Below are 20,878 nucleotides of genomic sequence, written 5' to 3'. Positions count from 1 at the left end.
TATATATATATGTGTGTGTCTAAAAATATGAGAGGATACATATCCAAATACACAAAAATATTAAGAAGTTAACAATGATTATCTTGAAATTTTAGATAATTTTAGTTTTTTTCTTCATAATGTCTGATGTAGTCTTAAAATTTACAATAAACATATATTTCTTTTATCATCAGATGAAGGAATGAAGGCAAAAGGAAAAAAAAAAAAACAGAGGAGGGAATTTGTAGCCCATATCATCTTATAGGAAAACTATTGGAATATTTTAGGAAACAACAGACCTTAAAACTGAAAATTCTCATGAGAACATGGGAACCAAAGACTTCATTAAACAGGGGGCATTAAAAATCTTGGGCCTTGACTTCTTTCAAGCCCAACCAATTACAATTACTGTTTATTATCTTCTTGCTTTTACTTGAATCCCTTAAACTTAAAGTGATTCACTTTCCCCTTTCCATAATAATTTATTCCTTTATGATAATAGAGTTTCTTATTATCTTTTTGATTTGTACTGTTTCCTGTCTAATGATTTACTCTCTGTGGCATACATGCAAAAGTTATATTAGAAAAATTATTATGCTACAATAATTATGGTACCATCAAACTGAATTAAATTATGCTTCATTGTAAATAGTAAAATGTATTAATTTTTTTAAAAGCCTTTTTATGCCAGAGAGGATAAATAAAGTTACCTCTATATACTTTCATTAAACACCATGACGGTACAAGCCACATGACAGAACTGATAACAAATCAACTCACTCCTTCTTACAGCAGTCCCTTCCAGGTAGTTCTGAAATTAGCTTTCTCAGGACTATGAATTAAGTGCAATGTATTGAACAGAATCTGTGCATTCTGTGAATAAGAGTTTCACCTTCATTTTGCGTGAATATATATACGTAGGCAGATCTTGGAACAAAGTGTCCTTCCATCGATTTAAGATGAAAATGAACCTGCATTTTAAGTGTGTTTGCCTTTTAGTTTTCCCTTTAGTTTCCCTCTAGTTTTCCCTTTAGCATACCAGAGCAATGCTGTCTAAAAGACATACAGAGTGGGATATATGTGGAATTTTGAATTTTGTATCCTTTACACTTAAAGGGCACTTCAGTTCAGAGGATAATCTTGATCAGAAATGTTTGATCTATATTTAGTTTTCATGTAATTTTCAATTAAAGAAGTAGATTCCCATACCCACATATCTGAAAATCTTCCAGTAACTAAATCAATGATCAGTTTTTAATTTCAATTAATTAAAATTAAATAAAATTAGAAGCTCAATTCCTTAACCACACTAGCCACATTTCAAGTGTTCAATAGCCACATATAGATAGGGAGCTATTGCATATGACAGCACAGGTTTAGAAGTGAAAAAGTGAAAATCTAAGTCAATGCCAAACTATTGGGAATGTTTTGTCTACTGGATTTCAGAGAACATGAGGTAACATGTTTTTCCTCATTAAATCAACTTGTTGGCTGCATTGATCATTAAACAGTTGCTCTGGTTCTACGTACAAGTCATCTTATTTTTTATGCCCTTTAATTTTCTTTAAGGCAAATATTTGTATGTGCCTTAATTATGCTGAAAGCTATGTCCCCCCCAGGTATCTCTGTTATGCTGGAGATAACCCTCGATTAAACTGTTATATAATAAATTTTGAGTAAAATAAAGAACATCTACATTAGGGGAAAAAAATAAATGTAGCTACTGTGCTACCGTATTTTGTTCTTATTTCTCGACTGTCTTATAAATCATGTAAATAAGTACAATAAACATTTATTGAGCGATTCCATAATGCTTTGGATCTCCAGGTCCATCATTTGTGATGGGACATAGAAGTTGGCCCCGGAAAGCTCAAAGTATGTCGTATGTCAAATGACGCCTTCCATCAAGTTTAGAGTGCCATTTTTTTCTCAGTATTACAACTAAGTGTAATGGCACTTGGCAGTATTGGCATTTCTGATATGACTTCTTTTGGCCAGCTCAGCATTCTTAAAAAATAAATAGTTTTTTCACTCTGTGATTGAAAGGGTTAAATAGTACCAATTCATTACCACTCACAGAAGGATTTATTTTGTTCTCATAAATCAGTTTTATTCCACATTTTTATTATTCCCTTGGGTGAGCTACTCCAATTGAAATCAATACAAGTGCAAGTGACACAATCAATCTAGATATTTGATTATGGATTGGAGATCCCCAGGTCTGCTTTCTTAGCCAGTTTCTTACTGATCATCTCCCCCAAGAACTGAATATTCGTATTGGCATCTATGAGTTATGATCACGTTTAAAAAGCAGATAATAATTTTCATTTGTAGACTGACAATGGAAGCCTAGAGAATGAGCAAGGATAAAAAAGGTAAAGACTTCAAATATGTGACTATTAACACTGTTATAAGCTTCAGACTTTTCAGTATTTTTCTTAACATGAGGTTAGCTTTCAAATAACTTTATTCTTTCTTTAAAAAAGACCAACGAATACGATTGATAGCTATAAACTGCGTTCGTAGGCTACATTAGGTAAGTGATTTACTTCTTCTCATGACAGAGATTGTTACCTATTTTCACACATTTATTTTAGAACCTAATCACACTAACTAGGTTAATAAGAAAACAGTTAAGGTGAATAAAATACCTTTGACGGGATTCAAGCTGGTTCTTTTCATTTCCATAATTATCCAGGCTGGAAAGCCACTATCGGGGGATTTAAAGGAGGCAAACAGTTCAACTTTAAATTAGAGAGCGAAATTGATTAAGTTGTTGCTCAAGAGGGCAACATTTATATATCAAACCCTCTTTGCTTTACAAACAAATTTATATCTTATGATCCTTTACATATTGAATGTTTATTTTGGGACTCATGGTACCACATTATAGTTCTCTTGCTTCGGACTCTAGCCACCTGTTCTTGGTTCTTAAGCCAAATTTCTGCATAGGCACAATTAAACCATTTTGTAACTCATTTTCTTATATTTAGAATAAGGCAATATTTGGTACACTTAAATTCCAAGGCATTCCCTTAAAATAAATTCCAAGGCAATATTAACACTGCATTTGCTTCTTTCAGCAAATATGTTAGCCTCATTTAGCCTTTTAATTGTTTTCACTAAGATCTGTAGGAAGGAGATGTTTTGTGTATATTTGCAAATTACCTCTAGAAGGCACATAAGTTTGAAAGTTTAAAAAAGTCTTTGAGAAGCAGTTGATGCAGTAAATCCGTCCTTCTTTCATCCAAAGAGTCATTAATTATTCTTCGGTTACTCTTATTAAGCCTTAAGAACGGCAGCTATCCCTGCAGTCAAAGCAATGCACCCGGATTTCCATTTACAAACTTCCTGGGCACGTGGAATTAGGAACTGTCTGTAACATATTTTCTTCCTGCTTCTTTCCATTTCTGTAATTTCCATTTATAACTGCTGAATAATAAAAGACATTCAAAGCATTAATGACAGAATAGTGCAGTGGCATAAGACAGGGCTCTGTCAATACAGTGTTCTTTCCACATACACCGTTCCATTCTTTGAAAAGAGTGTACTCAAGAAAATCAATCCAGAAATTGGAAATGACTCTCTTTGTTCAGGAAGCCATAACATTTTTAAAGAGATAGTCACTTTAATTTTTCAGCCCAGAGGTGAAACTTTTCTTTAAAGGGCCAGATAGTAAACGTTTTACACCTTGTAGTCAATATGGCCTCTGCCATAACTACTCGGTCGTGCCACTGTAGCATGACAATACCTAGAAGTAGAAATGTCTGTTTTCTAATAAAACTTTATTTACAAGTACAGGAAGCTGGCTAAATTTCACCCGTAGGCTGTAGTTTTTGGATCCCTGGTTTTATTACAATTTAGTTATAAATTTAAATATAATTTATATATTTTCCTTGGATATTTAACTCTTTCATGATGCTTTTGATTTGGCAAAAATTATGTGTGCTAGTTTAAAAATGTATGTAGTATAGAAAAATAACAATGAATCTACCTGTAAATAACCAATGTTAACAAATGCTGACATCGTTTCAGACCTCTCTCAATTCATGGGTGGTTTCTTGGTAGCAAGCAACAGAAACAACTCCGGTTAATTAAGGCAAAAATGAATTCTTACAAGAGAACTGATCATTTCCAAAAGTTGTCAGGAAAACTGAAGAGTCAGACTTGTGTAGAAACCACAGATAGCTTGGCCCAGACAAGATACCTCAAAATACCCTTCCAACCCCCCACCAGGAGAGCATCACCACTCAGTGGCCCCGGATAACTGCAGCTATGCTTCAGCATTCTTTGTGTTTTTTTTAGAGTTTATTTATTTATTTTGAGAGAGACAGACATGGTGTGAGTGGGGGAGGGGCAGAGAGAGAGGCAGAGAGAGAATGCTGAGCAGGCTCTGTGCTGCCAGGGCAGAGCCCAATGTGGGGCTCAAACCCATGAAGCTGTGAGATCATGACCTGAGCCAAAGCCAAGTCGGACGCTTAACAGACTGAGCCACCCAGATGTCCCTCTGCTTCAGCATTCTCAACAATTCTACAGACATTTAGAGGAATCCCTAAGTGACCAGCAAGCTTTGTAGTCCCCAGGTGGAGGCATCTAATTGGCACCTCTGTAGTCAGTGTCCACATGAGCTCTAAGCTATCCTTTTGTTAAAAAAAAATCCTAATTATATTTCTGATCATTTTCTTTGTATATATCATCTTCTCTTTCATTGTTATAATTTCTTGATTTTTTTTCTTATGCATTGATTGTGCTTATCTCAAGGCTTTCCATCATGCCATTGATTTAACTTTTAGCTGTTTCTATTGTTTTCCTTACTTTTTCTAACTTTATTAAATACTTATTTTTTTTTTCCTAATTTCCACTTTGTTTCTCTGGCTTTATAATATTCTTATTCATCTTGCAGGAAATATGTATCATATTTATCCCCCAGGTCTGTGTGGTTTACTTTGTCTTATTTTTTACTTTTATTTATTTTTGAGAGAAAGAGACACAGAGCAAGCAGAAGAGTGGCAGAGAAAGACAGGGAGACACAGAATCTGAAGCAGGCTCCAGGCTCTGCACAGAGCCTGATGTGGAGCTTGACCTCATCAACTGTGAGATCATGATCTGAGCCAAAGTCAGACATTCAACCAACTGAGCCACCCAGGCGCCCCTACTTTGTCTTTCTATGCTGGGATCTTTTCTTTTGACTGTATGTATGCATGTTCAATATGTTATTTCTTCCTTAAAATGTATTTTGCTTATGCCTTGCATGGTCAGCTCTGTCCAGACTTTACATTTGTGCTGAAGATGGCTCCTTCTTTTCCTTTCTGGTGCTAGTTAGTCTTCTCTCAATCTTAGCTCTGAGAACTGGGTGTTGTTATTAATGTACCTGTCTGTAGCCTTGGGGTAGAGGTGGGAGGGAATGGGAGCAAAATAGAGCATACGGATAAAAATGCATTGGATAAATGCAGAATTCTAGGGCATCTAGTTTGCCAGTCTCCTCTCAGATCTCATTAAATGTCCCTTATAGCAACACCCACTGTATTTATTGACATTCATCCTCAAATCCTAGTAACATCAGCTTATTCCCCCAGCTCGGCACAGTGGGAGGTAGGACGGCCAGCTCTTCCTATCTCTACATTCATTTCCCTTCAGAAAATTGGAGAAGATTAGGAAGAGTTCTAAGGATTTTGCTTGGTTTATATTCCTTCCTTTGGGAGCATTTAGGAACTGTGCTATGCTGAGCATAAATTTACCCTATCTTTCTTTTGTTGTGAGGTTTCAAAATTAAATTATTAATTTGTTCCTTTTCCTTTATACGTTCACTCCAGGATTTTCAGCTCTTTTGTTAATCGTACTATTTTTGTTTTCCTAGTTTTTTTTCCATTTTGTTGTATTTTGGAAAGTATTTTGGAAAGGTAATTCTGTCATAATAATTTATCCATTCTTCTCCCAAAATACATAAACTTTTGAAAGTCCACAATTTATTCCTAATTCTCTTCTCAGCAAGGACATTAGTATCCACAGCTTGAAAACTGTAACACACAGACTCTAAGATAGCATCTGATTATCCCATTATTACGTTCTGTGATCAGTGATTGCTGGTACCCATGACCTTGTGTAATCTCTTACCCTGGCATGTGGCCAAAACCTGTAGCTTTTCCCTAACCAATAGGCTATGGCTATTGGCCAGAAGAAGGTGGGATGCAAGTCCTGTGATGATGTTACATAAGAATGTAACCCATCTTGCTAGGAGACTATCTTCCTTGCCGGCTTTGATAAAGCAGTCAGCCATGTTGGGGAGGCCCACATCAGAAAGAAATGAGGGCAATTTCTGGCCAACAAGAAGCTAGCAACTGAGGGCAGCCTCTAGCCAATAACATGTAAGAAACAGAGGCACTAAGTTTCAGTAGCCTGTAAAGAACAGAATGCTGTCAATAACCACCTAAGCTGGACATGATCCTTTCCCAGTAGAGCCTTGAGATGGGACTTCAGTCCCAGCCAACATGTTAATTGCAGCCTTTTGAGATCCTGAGCAGAAGACCCAATTAAGCTTGCCAGACCTCTGATCCACAGAAACTATGAGATAAGAAGTATATGTTGTTTTGAGCTGCTCAGTTTGTGGTAATGTCAGTACATGGCAATACATAACTAGTACAGGAACACAGGACATGGTGACTGCAGCACAAAAAGCAGGTAGAAGTCACCACAAAACATGATATAATCCCACCCCAAATGGGCATTCTCCTTTAATGGAGAATCTGTCTCAGGCATATATATCTAAGTAACTAAAAAGAAAATTGTAAACACTTCATTAAGAATTAGGGATAGGGTGCTCTGTAATCAGTGACTGCTGAGCTATGCACTTGATCCCAGTAGTACTAGAAGTTCGACATTGTATGTTTCGTAAGGCTCTACTAGAATTCCAAAGGGAAATAACAGCTGCTATTAATCAGTCATGTTCCAGTATTTACTCTGGAAGCTGGAGACCACTTTCTATAATACCATATTTTCCCAAATAGCTCTTGGCTGATTGAGATAATGGTAATAGTGTGTTCATTTGGACAACTAACACTTTGCTCAAATGGGGAAAATGTAAATCAAATTAGAAAAAAATATGACTTGTCAGAGTACAGCATAGTTGATGAAAATGGACCATACCTACCACAACTGTGGTAAATTACTCTTGAGAAATGTACCCTTTGAGAAATCTATCAATCAATATATCAATATGTCTGTTGATCTATGTATATATTCATGTATGTATGTATCTATCTATGTATACACATCACACACATGCACACACACACACACACGCACAGTTCTTTTCTGGTATTAATAAAGTGAGATCCACTTAGAAAAACCTGACTATGGTATAGAAAGCAAAGTTGATGGAAAGAAACCATGCTCAAACGACTTTTTAAAATGATGTTTTAGGTATATGGAAAAGTAATTGTGCAATATTGGTGTAGTCTTGCCCACACATTAAGAACAACAACAAAAACAGAACAAAACAAAAAAGCCTCAGCATCTACCAAGCTCCCTTTGCTCTTGCATGAGCATAGACTCAGGTCAAGGTTTCTGTACCATCTTCTGGTGAGTGGCTAAATATTCTACGTATTTATTCCCTAAACTACAATTGTCATTCCAGCAGAGTGACCACTTTAAAGAGGACTCAAAGAAGTACAGCTTTTACTAGATGACAACTAATTAAAAATCACATTAGAGTAATTACAATAACGGTAAGAAATACGATGCATTGATAGAGCACTGTCCTTCTCAGAGGCCGAAGTTGCTCACAGTTTACTCATTTCTTCCTCTTTCAAAATGTTCTGTGGAGAAGACAGCTATGCAGGTATAGATCTATAAGTATTTTCTATGTTGGCAACACTTTAAGGTCAGGGGTAGGTTTCTTCAGCCACATGTTAACTTAAAAATGACCAAATGCCCAGTACCATTTAGATCTCTACCAAGATAATATCTATTATAATAATGGAGTTTGGAGGGTACACTTGCCTTTAGGGGAAAATAATTTGAAATACTCTCTTCAGAAAGAATAAATAAAAGTAACTTAAATATTAATACGTGCTATAGAGTGACCTAGAATTATTAGCTCACGTGAAAGGCCTTATTCACCGCTTTGCCCAGCTCTGCAGTTTGCTATTCTGTGTCTTTTGATTTTGGCATTGGCAGAATTCTGTGCTAATGAGATGGAGCTGAACCACGGTAAAATCGAGACCTCAATACCAGGAAAATATAGCATTTTCTTTTTACCGCAAGAAGTGGGAAAATTAGTTAACACCTCTCCTACCTTAAGGTGTAATTGGATTCAGAAAAAGGCTAACTTAAAGCAGGACCAGGTCTGACATCTAAAATCCTCACAAGGTAACAAGAATCAGTTTGGTTTGTTCGCTGTCATTTCTCGTTATAATCTTTGTCATGAGAATGGATTCATGTTGTGCCATTTTCTGTTCTTGTTACAATCTTTGTCACATGAATAAGATATCAGGATGTTAATGCCTGGCATACAGTCTTCTGTGTGTGATGATACTGTACAAGACTACGCTGACCTTTGCAATATTATGTATTCTGATTGGTTGTTCATTTCACCTCTTTCCCACAAGTTAATAAGGCTGTAAAAAGGAGAGAACTGAAATGGCCAGCCAGTCAAATTATAGAATATTGAAAAGGTCAGAGCAGTACAGCACAGAGGAAGAAAAAATTATGGAATATATGGTGCATTAAAATTCTTGTGACAACGATTATAACGAGAATGGGAAAGGATACCCATTTATGTTATATCAATCTAGAGAACCCCATAGGATGATATTCCTGAGACAGCAATCATTTACGCATCCCTGAATCATACATATCTATTTACATTGGTTTTGCTTAAAAAAAGAATTGTATAGAAAGTATCTTACTCTTTGACAAATAACGTTAAATGTAAGATTTTTGGCCTTGGAAAATGGGCATTAGTGCTATTAACATTTTTGTAGGATGCCACATCTGAAGCTAAGAAAATGTTCTTTATAAGTAAAATCTGTTGTAAGATTTATTTGGGCTGTTTCTCAATTTAACACTTTTTCTTTCTTCAAAATAAAGCAGAAAAGCAGAAATAAAGCAGAAATTCACTGAGTGAATTAACTTCTTTGAAAATCTTGTAGAATGTAGAATATCCTGAGATAGCCTCCAGGAGCTTATTTAAAAATTTTACACGATCTACACAAAACTTATGGGTCTTTTGCTTGTGATGCATGATGTTGGCCAATAGCAAAGAATCTCTCCTTCCCCTGCAACCTCAGTGGGAAGACTGAAAGAGAGAGAAATACTTTTTAGAAAACCTGAAGTTATTGTTCTCAAGTGTGAAAAATGATTGCTCATTTTAAAAATTATTTCTATGCGTATTTAAGTGTTTCTTACAGGACAAAGTCATAGCTTTTGTAGTCTGTAAAAGATAAGTCTGGCTCAAGAGGCTGCTTTATACTTACTGAAGATGCATCATTTCACTAATAAAGTAAACATTTTATAGCCCAAAGCTTCAGTCTAAAGGCATCATTGACAAGCACGTCAAAAGTGACCTAATTATTTTGGGAAACAGAGGAAATAAATTTTGATCATTGCTTTAAGACTAGCTTGGACGTAGATTACATGACCCTCAAATCAGTAATTCAGCATACTTTAAGAAGAATCATCAATGATTCCTGGGCCCTGACTTCTGAGAGTCTCAGTCGGTAGGTCCAGAGTAGAACTCAGGGATGTGGATGTTGATGAAGTACCCCCAGGTGATTTTAATGGAGGTGAACCCCAGAACACTAGTGTAGATGACCTCATCTGCAAAGTGCTGAGTACAACCCCCGGGTTAAAGCCCAGTGGTGCAGACCACAGCCAAAGAGGTGAATGAGGGGAGCTCCTTTTCACACTCACGGTGCCTGGGGCAGGGTGATGGGAGAGTTGTGGTTCCAGAACACTGGAGCTTAACTGGGCCTGCACCGTCCACTTATACTTACAAATGGGGTCAGCGATAAGGCTGACCAGACAGAAATGGTCACCTCTGATAGGAAATGCTTATCGTTTTAACATTTTCCAGCTTGACTCTTGAGGCTAGACCAACGGGGCTGCATTTTCCAGCCCACTGAAAACCAAGTTTACGCAGTGAGAAGCAGTAAAGCAAGACCCTCTCAAGAAGGGGGATCTGAGGATTTGCATTTTAAGAATTTTCCCCCAAGATCTAGGAACTCACACTGGTCAAATTCAAAGGAAGAAAGTGAAGACAGAATAAAGTGGAGAAAACCCAAATCTGTGGATCCCGTTTTGGTTTTGAATCTGGAGAGTTTGGAGCTTCACTGAGCGTTGAAATCCTGTCGGTTGCTCTAGGCCTATGAAATTGAGCTGCGTGTCATTCGGGGGTAAGGGAGCATTGGACTCATTCAGCTGTGTGGTTCCTGTAGATGTACAAGTTCTTTTTGTGAGCTGAACGAAATGGTTATGTAATTGCATACTTCTCATAATTATTGAGTAATTATATACTTCTTATAATTACTGAGTAATCATTGTTCTATAACTAGAACTTAATGTTACAACTAATTGTATAATTACCATGTATTAATGTTATCTGGGAAACTTAGAATAAAGTGGTATTTAATATATTTCCCCTTGCCACACCATTTTCAAAGCTAGCAAAAAAGTGTTTGTTTTATGGCTAGAAATTTCCTTCAAAAACAAACAAAATACAAGAGGAAAAAACCACACTAGTATTATAATCATAGATGTTAACTCATTGATCTTACGTTTGCACCTGGCTTGAAAATTGTATTCTCTTGGCTTAATTTTAGAATTTTCACTGTGATTTTACAATCTTCATTTGCGCGTGTGTGTGTGTGTGTGTGTGTGTGTGTGTGTGGTGTGCTCAGGTAACACAATTTCAGGGGCAATTGACCCTCGCCCCGGGTCTCACAGGCTAAGCTGACCTTTCTGAAATTTTACAGCTGGGCACGTGACAACAGCAATTGTGTCAGCTAGAACCAGAAATGCTTCCATGGAGTTTGACATTATGGGAAATCGAGATCTTCAAATGTGGATAATGTAACTTTTCTTAGTGCTTACAAGGATTCGTATTTAAACTTACCCAGGTTTCTTGAGTGCAGGAACTATGCCTTCTACATCCTGGGCACCTTGTTATCGGAACGTAGCAATACCTGCTCTCTGTATGCGGTTGGAGTCAACAATCTTGTGTCTAATCAGGTTGACTAGTTATAAAGAACCTATGATAGCTAATATAGTGTCACTTAGAAATGTCTTTTTAAGGCGAATTTTCAGGTTTCAGGACTTCTTGTTGAAGTGTGTTACATACAGACAGCTGTGGTGTTTACTTGCATTTTAGGAACTTATAATTCTTAAGCGGTAAATATATCTTCGCCTTATTTTATTAAAAGTGAATAGAAATTATTTTCCCCATGTTTTAGCCCATAAGCACCACTTATTCTCTTGGGAATAAACCACTCCTTTGAATGTTCCAATTTCAAATTCAGAGTAATAAATTCTTACGTGACACTAGGGATTTCTTCTGGTCATAGAAAACACCTTAGACCTGTGTATTTTACAGCAATCATTTTTTTTCAGCTACACCCTTCCTCCCAAAGTTCTTAAAAGGTACCTTTTTAAATTTTTGTATATTTTTAAAGTTTTTGTCTGCCTTACCCACATTTCATGAAAATTATCATAACTAGACATGAGATACATACATCTTTTACATGATTTGATCTTTATTAATGATAGAGTTTGGCGTATAACCTGATGGGACAATGACCTAGTGGTAGCAGGTGCCATTAATTTTCTTTGTTGAAAAAGATAGAATTTTTATTAATAATACATTGTTGGGTGGGAGAGAGGGAGAATGTAATAGGTAGATAATTGCTACCAAGAAAGTAAAATACAGAATGCAGAAGTCTTAATCACTTTCTGGTTTTAAATGTTTGTTTGGAATGTATCAGTTGTACTATAGGAAACAGTCATACTTCCTAGCTTCTATAGATAAACATCAGTTACCTGCTGGGTTATGTAAAGAAATAATCTCACTTAATCTTCACAATAACATTGCAATCAAAGTATTATCATTCCCAGCTCACAGATGAAAAACCTGAGATTTAGAAATATTAAGTAACTTAGTAAAGAGCACACTACTTGGGATTCTCTCTCTCTGCCCCTCTCTCACTCTGTCTCTCTCTCAAAATAAGTAAGTAAAAACTTTCAAAAATATATTTTAAAAAATTACAAAAATATGATATTTTTTGTAAATATTGCAAATATTAGATTTTGTTTATTGTGCAATGCAAAATCATTTTCAGTATGTGGTCATCTTTTAATTTTTAAACATTTAGCCAATAAAGATTGTATCATTATCTGGAAATCTTGCAAATATGCTTTCCCCTTAAAGTTCAACAACATGTGTGTTTTTTATTCATATGCCTATATTTGTAGAATTTGTGTGGGGTGATGAAAGGTACTGCAATAAAAAGTGTTTTGGCAAAGAAAAAAGGCTATCTGAGGTAAATATTGCTATTCTTAATGGGTCTCCTCTTCTGTGTTTTAAGAATAATTGTAACTAGGGCGACTGAGTGGCTCAGTTGGTTAAGCATCTGACTTGGGCTCAGGTCATGCTCTCACAGTTTGTGAGCTTGAGCCGGGCTTTGGGGGGAGCTCCTGCTCTGCTTTGGGTGAAATATGAACCTCACTTCGGGTGAGCTCCCTTTCCTCTCTCTCTCTTTCTCTCTGCCCCTTGCTCTCTTGCACCCCCCAAAACAAAATAATAGTTATAATTAAATTTTACTAAATTTCACCAATATTCTGAAAAAATTTGCCTCATGTAAGCTTTTCAGGAAAGCATCTAATATAGATGATGAAATAAATGTTACAACGGGATTTTGAGTAGCCCTCATCTCATTTTAAGCCGAATTTCTAATTCTTCTGAACCTTGAATGTAATTCATTTGTGTAGAAGAGGAAGATAAAACCCTCAGTATTTTCCGGTATCTCAGACATGATACTATTTGAAAATGGATTTGTTCAAGTTTGGGAGGATGGTGGTGGTGCAGCTCGGTGAGTTCACTGAAGGTGGTTCTCGTACAAAACCAGGCAGCCTCTTTAGTTTAACATAGAGCTAAAACCAGAGCTTCTGCCCAAAGTGAGCACATACTGCTTTTCAGAATATTCTGGCCAATTCTGATTTGAAGAGGTGTTGGAGGAAATGCGGTGGTCTACCTTTCATGAAAATGAGCAACAAATACCCCAACTGATGATAAATGAAATATCGACATGTATAATTTAAATGTACCGTTTGGATTTGGAACCATTCTAGATGGGGGAAAGAGTGTGATTTCCTCCAGGCTGCACATCGCATAAAATCCAAGGGTAAAAAAACCCTCGAACAATTGTAAATAATCCATCAAGGGATCAATTTGTATGTCCGTGCAGTATTTTTCCTTACAGGCATGATACTTGTAAGAGCTTCACATTATCTTAGAATAACAACTCAGTTGCTCTGGCCACTGAGACAAATGAATGAACTCTTAAATATATACGTTAATTTTAATAATTTTCTTTTTTATCAGAAGATCATAACTACACCCTTCTGAATGGCACACGAGTCATGCACAGTGGTGAGGAGACTGACATTTGGGTGCTCATCGAGGGCTTGGTTCCTTTCACTAACTATACTGTACAAGTGCATGTTTCCAATAGCCAAGGCGGCTTGAGAAGTGACCCCGTAACAATTGCAATGCCACCAGGGGGTAAGTCTATAAACAAGGTTTGTTACACAAATTTATATAAATGCTCTACGAAGTCTTCAAGTCTACTGAGCGCTTGTTTATTGTGAATAATTTTTTGTTTTAGAACTTGGAGGCTCAGTTGTATTTCTGGTGTTTGGATTGTCATTGTTTTGTTTTACTGAGACCCTTTTGTTGATTTTTATTAATGTTTTTGTCGAGACTGCTTTCATCTTGCACTGTGTGTATATGTAGGTATATGTCACACACATATATCTCTTGCTGTTCATGTTAAAAAGACTGAGAAATGTTTTTTTTGTTTGGAGGTTTCACTTAGACTCAAAATGTATATTTTCCTTTTTTTTTAAATTTTGTTAATGTTTATTTTTGACAGAGAGAGGCAGAGTGCGAGCAGGGGAGGGGCAGAGAGAGGGAGACACAGAATCAAAGCAGGCTCCAGGCTCTCAGCTATCAGCACAGAGCCTGATGCGGGGCTCGAACTCATGAGCCATGAGATCATGACCTGAGCTGAAGCCGGACACTTAACTGACAGAGCCACCCAGGTGCCCCTCAAAATTTATATTTTCAGTTTGAGCTTTGGTTCTCATTCCTGGTTTTTCAAAGAACCTTATATATCTAAACCTTTCCAGATGCCAAAAAAAGGCCAGTGTGCAGTTTATACAATAGGAACACTACTCATACCACTGGAAAAATACATTTAACTTCCATGTCCTAATGATTAGAGTTCAATAGTGTCACTTTTATATGTGATACAATCCAGATATATTTCATTTTAACTATTTGCATGAAAAGATGACTTATTTAGAATTATTATTTTGGCCTGTAGTCAATTCCACCTTGTTTTAACTATTTGTGGGGCTAATTGCTGAAAAGAACACTCCCTCTCAGATTGATATGTACAGCCCTTTAACAAAAAACATTTCTCAAAATAATAAGAGTGTGATTCTCCATTGAGTGTTCAGAAATTTATGATTTCTGAAAATACTGAAGCAAATGGAATCTAACGGCCTCAAGAAGGAGGTGCTCTGGACAAAGGGAGCACGTCACTATGTTGTTAACCAGTGGGACTGGATAAATATGTCTCCCATCAGAAAGGGTATGAAAGCAGCAAAAATCTCATTGCTGGTGGAAAATTAAGGGTTAACCTGCAATGTGTATGGAACCCTTCTCCCAAGGAAAGATTCAATACCTCCTGTATCATAAAAGCACTCATCATTATCCATCTTTCATGACATTATAAGACTCAATGAATAGATGTTTACCAAGACACTTGAAACTCTATATGGCAGAAGCTGCATTGTTTAAGAATGTGTGAAAGAGACAGAGCTGAACAACTCAGAGTCATATTTCATAAACCAATAAAAAGGGGGACTGAATTTAGATAGAGGCTTGTTTAAGAATTGAGGCCAAAAATACAATACAAAACAAAATCAAGAAAAGAAAACTTGAGTATTCATATTTTCATTTTTAAATCTGACTCAACATGCTAGAAGTGATACAACATCTGATGACTTAGGGCACCTGGTGGCTCAGTTGGTGAAGCGTCCAACTTCAGCTCAGGTCATGAGCTCCAGGTTTGTGGGTTCAAACCCTGCCAAGGGCTCTGTGCTGCCAGCTCAGAGCTTGGAGCCTGCTTCAGATTCTGTCTTAGTCTCTCTCTGCCCCTCCCTCACTCACACTCTGTCTCTCTGTCTGTCTGTCTGTCTGTCTGTCTCTCTCTCTCTCTCTCAAAAATAAAGAAACATTCAAAAGAAATTTTTTTTTAAAAAAGAACATTTGATGACTCTGTATGTTGGTATATAATACTTTTAAAATTAAAGAGTAATTAGTGCTTTAATGGAGATTTTTAAATTACATAGCAATACCTTCTAATAGGATATGTGGGAATTTAATGACTTATATATTCTTTTCATGGCATTCTCACTGATTTAGATGGTTTGTAATGTACAGCAAGCTGTGTCTCATTCATAAAATAAGGCTGATTTAATTCACTGTTCATCTGTTTAGGAACGCCTAATAATTTGTGGTAAATCTGTGTGTGTGTGTGTGTGTGTGTGTGTGTGTGTGTGTGTGTGTAATATTCAGTTAAACATAGCAAGCATCTAATGCCAGCTGAATACAGTCTGTACCTGTATCTGTTAGTGGTTAGTAGAAGAATTAATATTATGCAAACAGGAAGAAACTAAAAATTTTTCTAGTGGTACAGTTACTGAAGTCAACTGCTGAGTTCACTTCTATCTCTACTCTGTGGAGGCTTATTCATGCCATTGCACACTGTTCTGAAGGCTCCTATTCTCTGGTATGTTGCAATCATTCACTTGCCACACTCAGAAATCGAGATTTGGGGAGATGTCACTTCACCCAAAGAGGAAGCAAAATGTCTTCAAAGACAGACAGTGATTTGCTCAAGTTTATTACAGCCATTAGGACAGACTTTTTTTTCATCATTAGATTGTTGTTGATTACAATTAGGAAACTTATAGCTTTGAAATTATCTTTTTTATGACCTTGTGGCAGTTTAAAGGTGACACCTCATTGATTAAATAGGTTTTAGTTCATGCTTCCTTTTACTTAATGATCTGAAAACATATTATCCTGATTTACACATAAAATCATGCTGAAAAGCATGTGGCATTCACTAGAATATGTGTGTTTAAGTAGAATTAAATTAGTACTGAGAGTTATTAAAGAAATCTTCCATGCCTTTGTCCAGTGAACTGTGCTTCGTACAGAAATGAATAAGAAATGAACCGATGTACAGAAGTGAACCAACTTATGGGCAGAAAAGGTTCTATATGCTATTTACTTTTCCATTATATTTGGATTGTTACCATTATTGCCATTTCCTTGATTTCAATATTAGGTCTCTTTTATGGTGATGTTAAATTCCTACTATTTTTTCAATGCTGGGTTATGCAAGATGTGTAATGATAGTACCCTTAGCTATGATTTCTTCTCAGTGTAGTTTAAAAATATAATAATTGAAGGCTTAAGCAAAACAGAAATGCTCATTTTTTTTAATCAAATGTTTGCTATCAAATGTAGACCAGGAAAACTTCCTTTACCCTCTAGATCTGGCCAAGTCCTACTCATATTTTTAGGTTTCAATTTAGAAATAAGGTCTTCAGAAAGTTATCTTTTACCAACCGAGACTGAGATAGGGCCCTCAGGTATCCTATAGTACAAGCACATTATTTGAAATGGCCTATCTGATTGACTGTCACAATCACTGGTTATAAGGAGCTACACAGCAGGGACTGTTTTGTATTCACTTTTTTTAATGTTTGTTTATTTATTTTGAGAGAAAGAGAGAGGGAGAAAGAGAATCTCAAGCAGGCCCTGCACTGACAGCCCACATGGGGCTAGAGCTTAGGAATCCTGAGATCATGATCTGAACCAAAATCAAGTGTCCATGCTTAACCAACTGAGCCACCCAGGGGCCCCTCATGTTATCTTCAGTGCCTAGACCAAATCTGCATCGTAGGTGCATAACGAATAATTGGTGAGTGAATGAATAAATCAGGCAGTCAGGATAGCTTAATTAACCATTTTAAATTGTAAACTTATCATGGCTCAGACCTGTTCATGCCTCATTTTCGATCCGAGCAACCTTATATTGTAACCAGCTGTGGAAAATGTGACCTCCTCTGAAGGTAGTATCCAATGTGGGAATGCTCTGATCATGCAGATGCAGCCTGGGGCCCAGACTGCAAGGAGGGCACAGAGATTGGAGGTAAGAAATAGCCTCAAGCTGCAACAACCCATCACTCTTTGACTCCCTCCCTATAGTGGTGACTTAGGTAAGCATAGATTTAACAGTTAGCATAGGAATTTGGAAAGAGGTGAGGGGACAGGGTGCAAAAACTCTTACCCTGCTACGTCATCTGTTATTTGATGGTTATGAAACATCTATTTTGATACTAGCTTTCTCTATTTTTCTGATGAGAAAAAAATATGATTAATATGCAGTTTATACTTCAATAAAGCTGGAAAAAATTTTGAGAACCAATAAACCCTGATTAATTCCATCAGGTCTTTCTTTTTCATTGTGTTGTGTTGTTTAATAACATTTTATCAAAAAATAAAGCTCTTAACTTTGAGCAAACAAATGAAAAATATAACCTGATAAACGCAAGTTATTTTGAAGATGGAAATTAAGGCAAGTGAGACCACACAGCCAACAGCTCAGCCCGTAGGTGCACAGAGACAAACCCCGATAGCATACATTTTTTATTTTAAAAATGTATTTGAAATATTAATCGGTCAACTGCAAGAGTCTGGGAGTTATTTTTCCTTCATGTACATAACATATCTCTACCCACTTCTGTGTACTCAGGTTTTTGTGTTTCTACAACTACTATATTTTTTGGTTGTTTGTAATAACAATGCTCCTATTTAGCACGAAGATACTCTTAGAAATGAAGAATATATTTAATCTGAGCTCTTGAATAGCATTATAGTGAAGGTTCAAGAGTTCTAGGGAAAAAATAAAAAAAATAAAAATGGAATCCAAATGTTAATCCATAAATATGAAACTTTCCTATGACCTTTACCCCTTCAAGGTCTGGAGTTACTAATGGGGTTAGGATTTCAACTCTTAATGGTGCTCAGTGCATTAGTGTTTTGTATGCATGGAATTCAGCATTCAGTTTAATAAGTGGTTGACATTGGTGATGTCCCTTAATTTGCTTAAATCTAATTGGCTCTTTTATCAGTCAAACCTGTATGGATTGGCAATTGATCAGAAAGGGTCAGCCATGACTCTGCATGTAGTTAAACAATGGAACCACCAGTTAAAGTCACAGTTGCATGATAATAAGCAAAGGAAGAACAAATGAGCTTAGAGGAGGAAGGCAAAGAAGCTTAGAAGTTTTGCAGGATCTTCAAGTTCAGAACAAAGGCATTATAGAGTATATAAATTTTAAATACACTGCATTTTGCCTCCAGACTTAAACCTTTTTTTTCCAGATGAACTGAAATCTTGTCTGAAACTGTCTTTGTTACATCAAAGAACTACTCAGAAAGCTAAAAGAGACAGAAGAAGCATAAAAGGGCATAGTTTAAAATGATTAGTGACAAATTCCATACTGACGAGCTAGAAACAGATTTTTTATGAAACTTTTATATTTTTCCAAAAGGAATAATTTTATTCTATTTATCTTTTTCTGAACTGCTTTATTGTAACAGTGAAAGGAACTCAGAGCCACCTAAGTTTGTGAACTTAATCCGGTTTTCTACGACAGTAAATAATTTGTCATTTGTGCCTTCAAATTGATGAGAATTATTATAACCTACAAACTTCATAAAAATACCAAGCTTGAGGAACATGTTTCTTTTCCAAAGGTGGGTTATTAGAGAATCAAAAACGGAGAGAGGAAAAACAGTTGTAGGTGGTTTGTTTTAGAATTTGTTGGAATTTGTTTCTCTTCCCTTGACCCGTATCCTACCCCTCATCACCTAAAACAGTAATGAAATAAAAGGAGGGCAACCTGTTTGGAATTAATAGTTAGGCACATTGTAAAAGTATAGAGTTTGGAAACCCACAAACCTAGATTCGAATGCACCTCCTTCACTCTCTGGCTGTGCAACTATGAGTAACCCACAGATATATCTGAGCCTCAGTTTGTTCATCCATAAAACCGGCTCAGTGGTAATTCCCATATGATAGAGGATTAAACAACACAACTTATATAGTTTAGCACAGTGCCTATCTGGATAAACATTTGGTGCTTGCTACCTTCTTGGTTCTATTTTACTGCTAAGACTCCTTTGAGGTCTCTTGTGATATTGTGATTCATAAGAAACACAGGTGTGGTCTTTGTCCCCAGTTCTGACCCAGAGCTCCTAGATCCCTTGGAATTTCCTAGGTGATGAGAGCTATAAAGGTGTCTTTTGTTATGTTGCTAAGGTTACTTTTGGACCTCACCTAAGGGTGGGAGTTGGTTGCCAGTAGTGTAAAGCAGAGAAGTTTGGAACTTTCATCCTACTTCCTGTCCTGGGGGGGGGGGGGCCGGGTAGGGAGGACAAGGGAGGAGGCTGGAAGTTGGATCAATCTCCAATGGTCAATTATTTAGTCAGTAGGTAGGTAAGGAAGGCTCCATAAGAACCCAATAAGGATGCAGTTCAGAGAGCTTCCAAGTTGGTGAACATAAGGATATTAGGGGGTGGGGGGATGCCTGGGTGGCTCAGTCAGTTAAGCATCTGACTCTTGGTTTGGGCTCAGGTCATGATCTCGCAGTTCATGGCTTCAAGCCGTGTTTGGGATTCTCTCTCTCTCCCTCTCTCTCTGCCCTTCCCCAGCTCACACTCCTGCGCTCTCTCTCTCTCTCTCTCACTCACAAAATAAATAAATAAACTTAAAAAAAAAAAGAGCATATGGCTATTTGAGAATGTCCAGTTTGAATAGGGCATGGAAGCTCCATGCCCATAAATCTTGCCCTATGCATCCCTTCCCTCCTGGGTTATATCCCTTGTAATAAACCAGTAGTCTAGTGAGTAAATAGGTTTCCTGAGTTCTGTGAGCTGTTCTAGCAAATTAAACCTAAGGAGGGGTCATGGGAATCTCTGATTTATAGCTGTTTTGTCAGAAGCACGGGTGACAACTTGTATGTGTGTGATTCAGTCTTGTGGGACTGAACTCTTACTCTGTGGAATCTAACACTATCTCCAGGTAGTTAGTGTCAGAACTGAGTTGAGTTATAAGACATCCCGCTGATGTCCAGCACCATTGGAATTGGGTGTACAGAATCCTTTACCTCTGAAAGCTTGTGAACAAGTGAAAACCAGAGTCTTTTACACGCTGGGAAGATCTCCTACATTTTGTCCTCTTATGTCTCAATTTCCATGTACATTCACCATGAGCATTGACATAAATATGGACAGGCCACTAGCCCTGCTAAGGATGGGATCGTTGTAGTGTGGGGATGACAAAGTAAGCAAGAAGCATAAAAAGTAATTTTCCTTTGGAAATAGCTTTAATACCTCCCTCCATGACCTCTGGATCATAATGTATAAATGATTTTTACATCAAGCTTTCATTGGTTATCTTGGGATTTCAATGGGCAGAAAAGGAGCACATTTTTTCTTAATAGAACCTATTCTGTATTCATATCAAGACACTTATTAGATACA

The 20,878-nt window shown here is 36.9% G+C and overlaps 1 protein-coding gene across 1 annotated transcript in view; it reads left to right on the top strand.

Moving 5' to 3' along the window:
• Window positions 1-20,878, top strand: part of USH2A (usherin) — a 767,091-nt gene that overhangs the window by 458,786 nt on the left and 287,427 nt on the right. The window contains exon 39 of the mRNA XM_042976063.1: window positions 13,571-13,750. Coding sequence (XP_042831997.1) covers window positions 13,571-13,750 — 180 coding nt within the window. The remainder of the gene's footprint in view (window positions 1-13,570; window positions 13,751-20,878) is intronic.

This window comes from Panthera tigris, chromosome F3, assembly GCF_018350195.1.
Source record: "Panthera tigris isolate Pti1 chromosome F3, P.tigris_Pti1_mat1.1, whole genome shotgun sequence".
Classification (NCBI taxonomy): Eukaryota; Metazoa; Chordata; class Mammalia; order Carnivora; family Felidae; genus Panthera; species Panthera tigris.
Note: the sequence above shows the minus strand (reverse complement) of the source record. Positions and strands in the feature narration are given on the sequence as shown.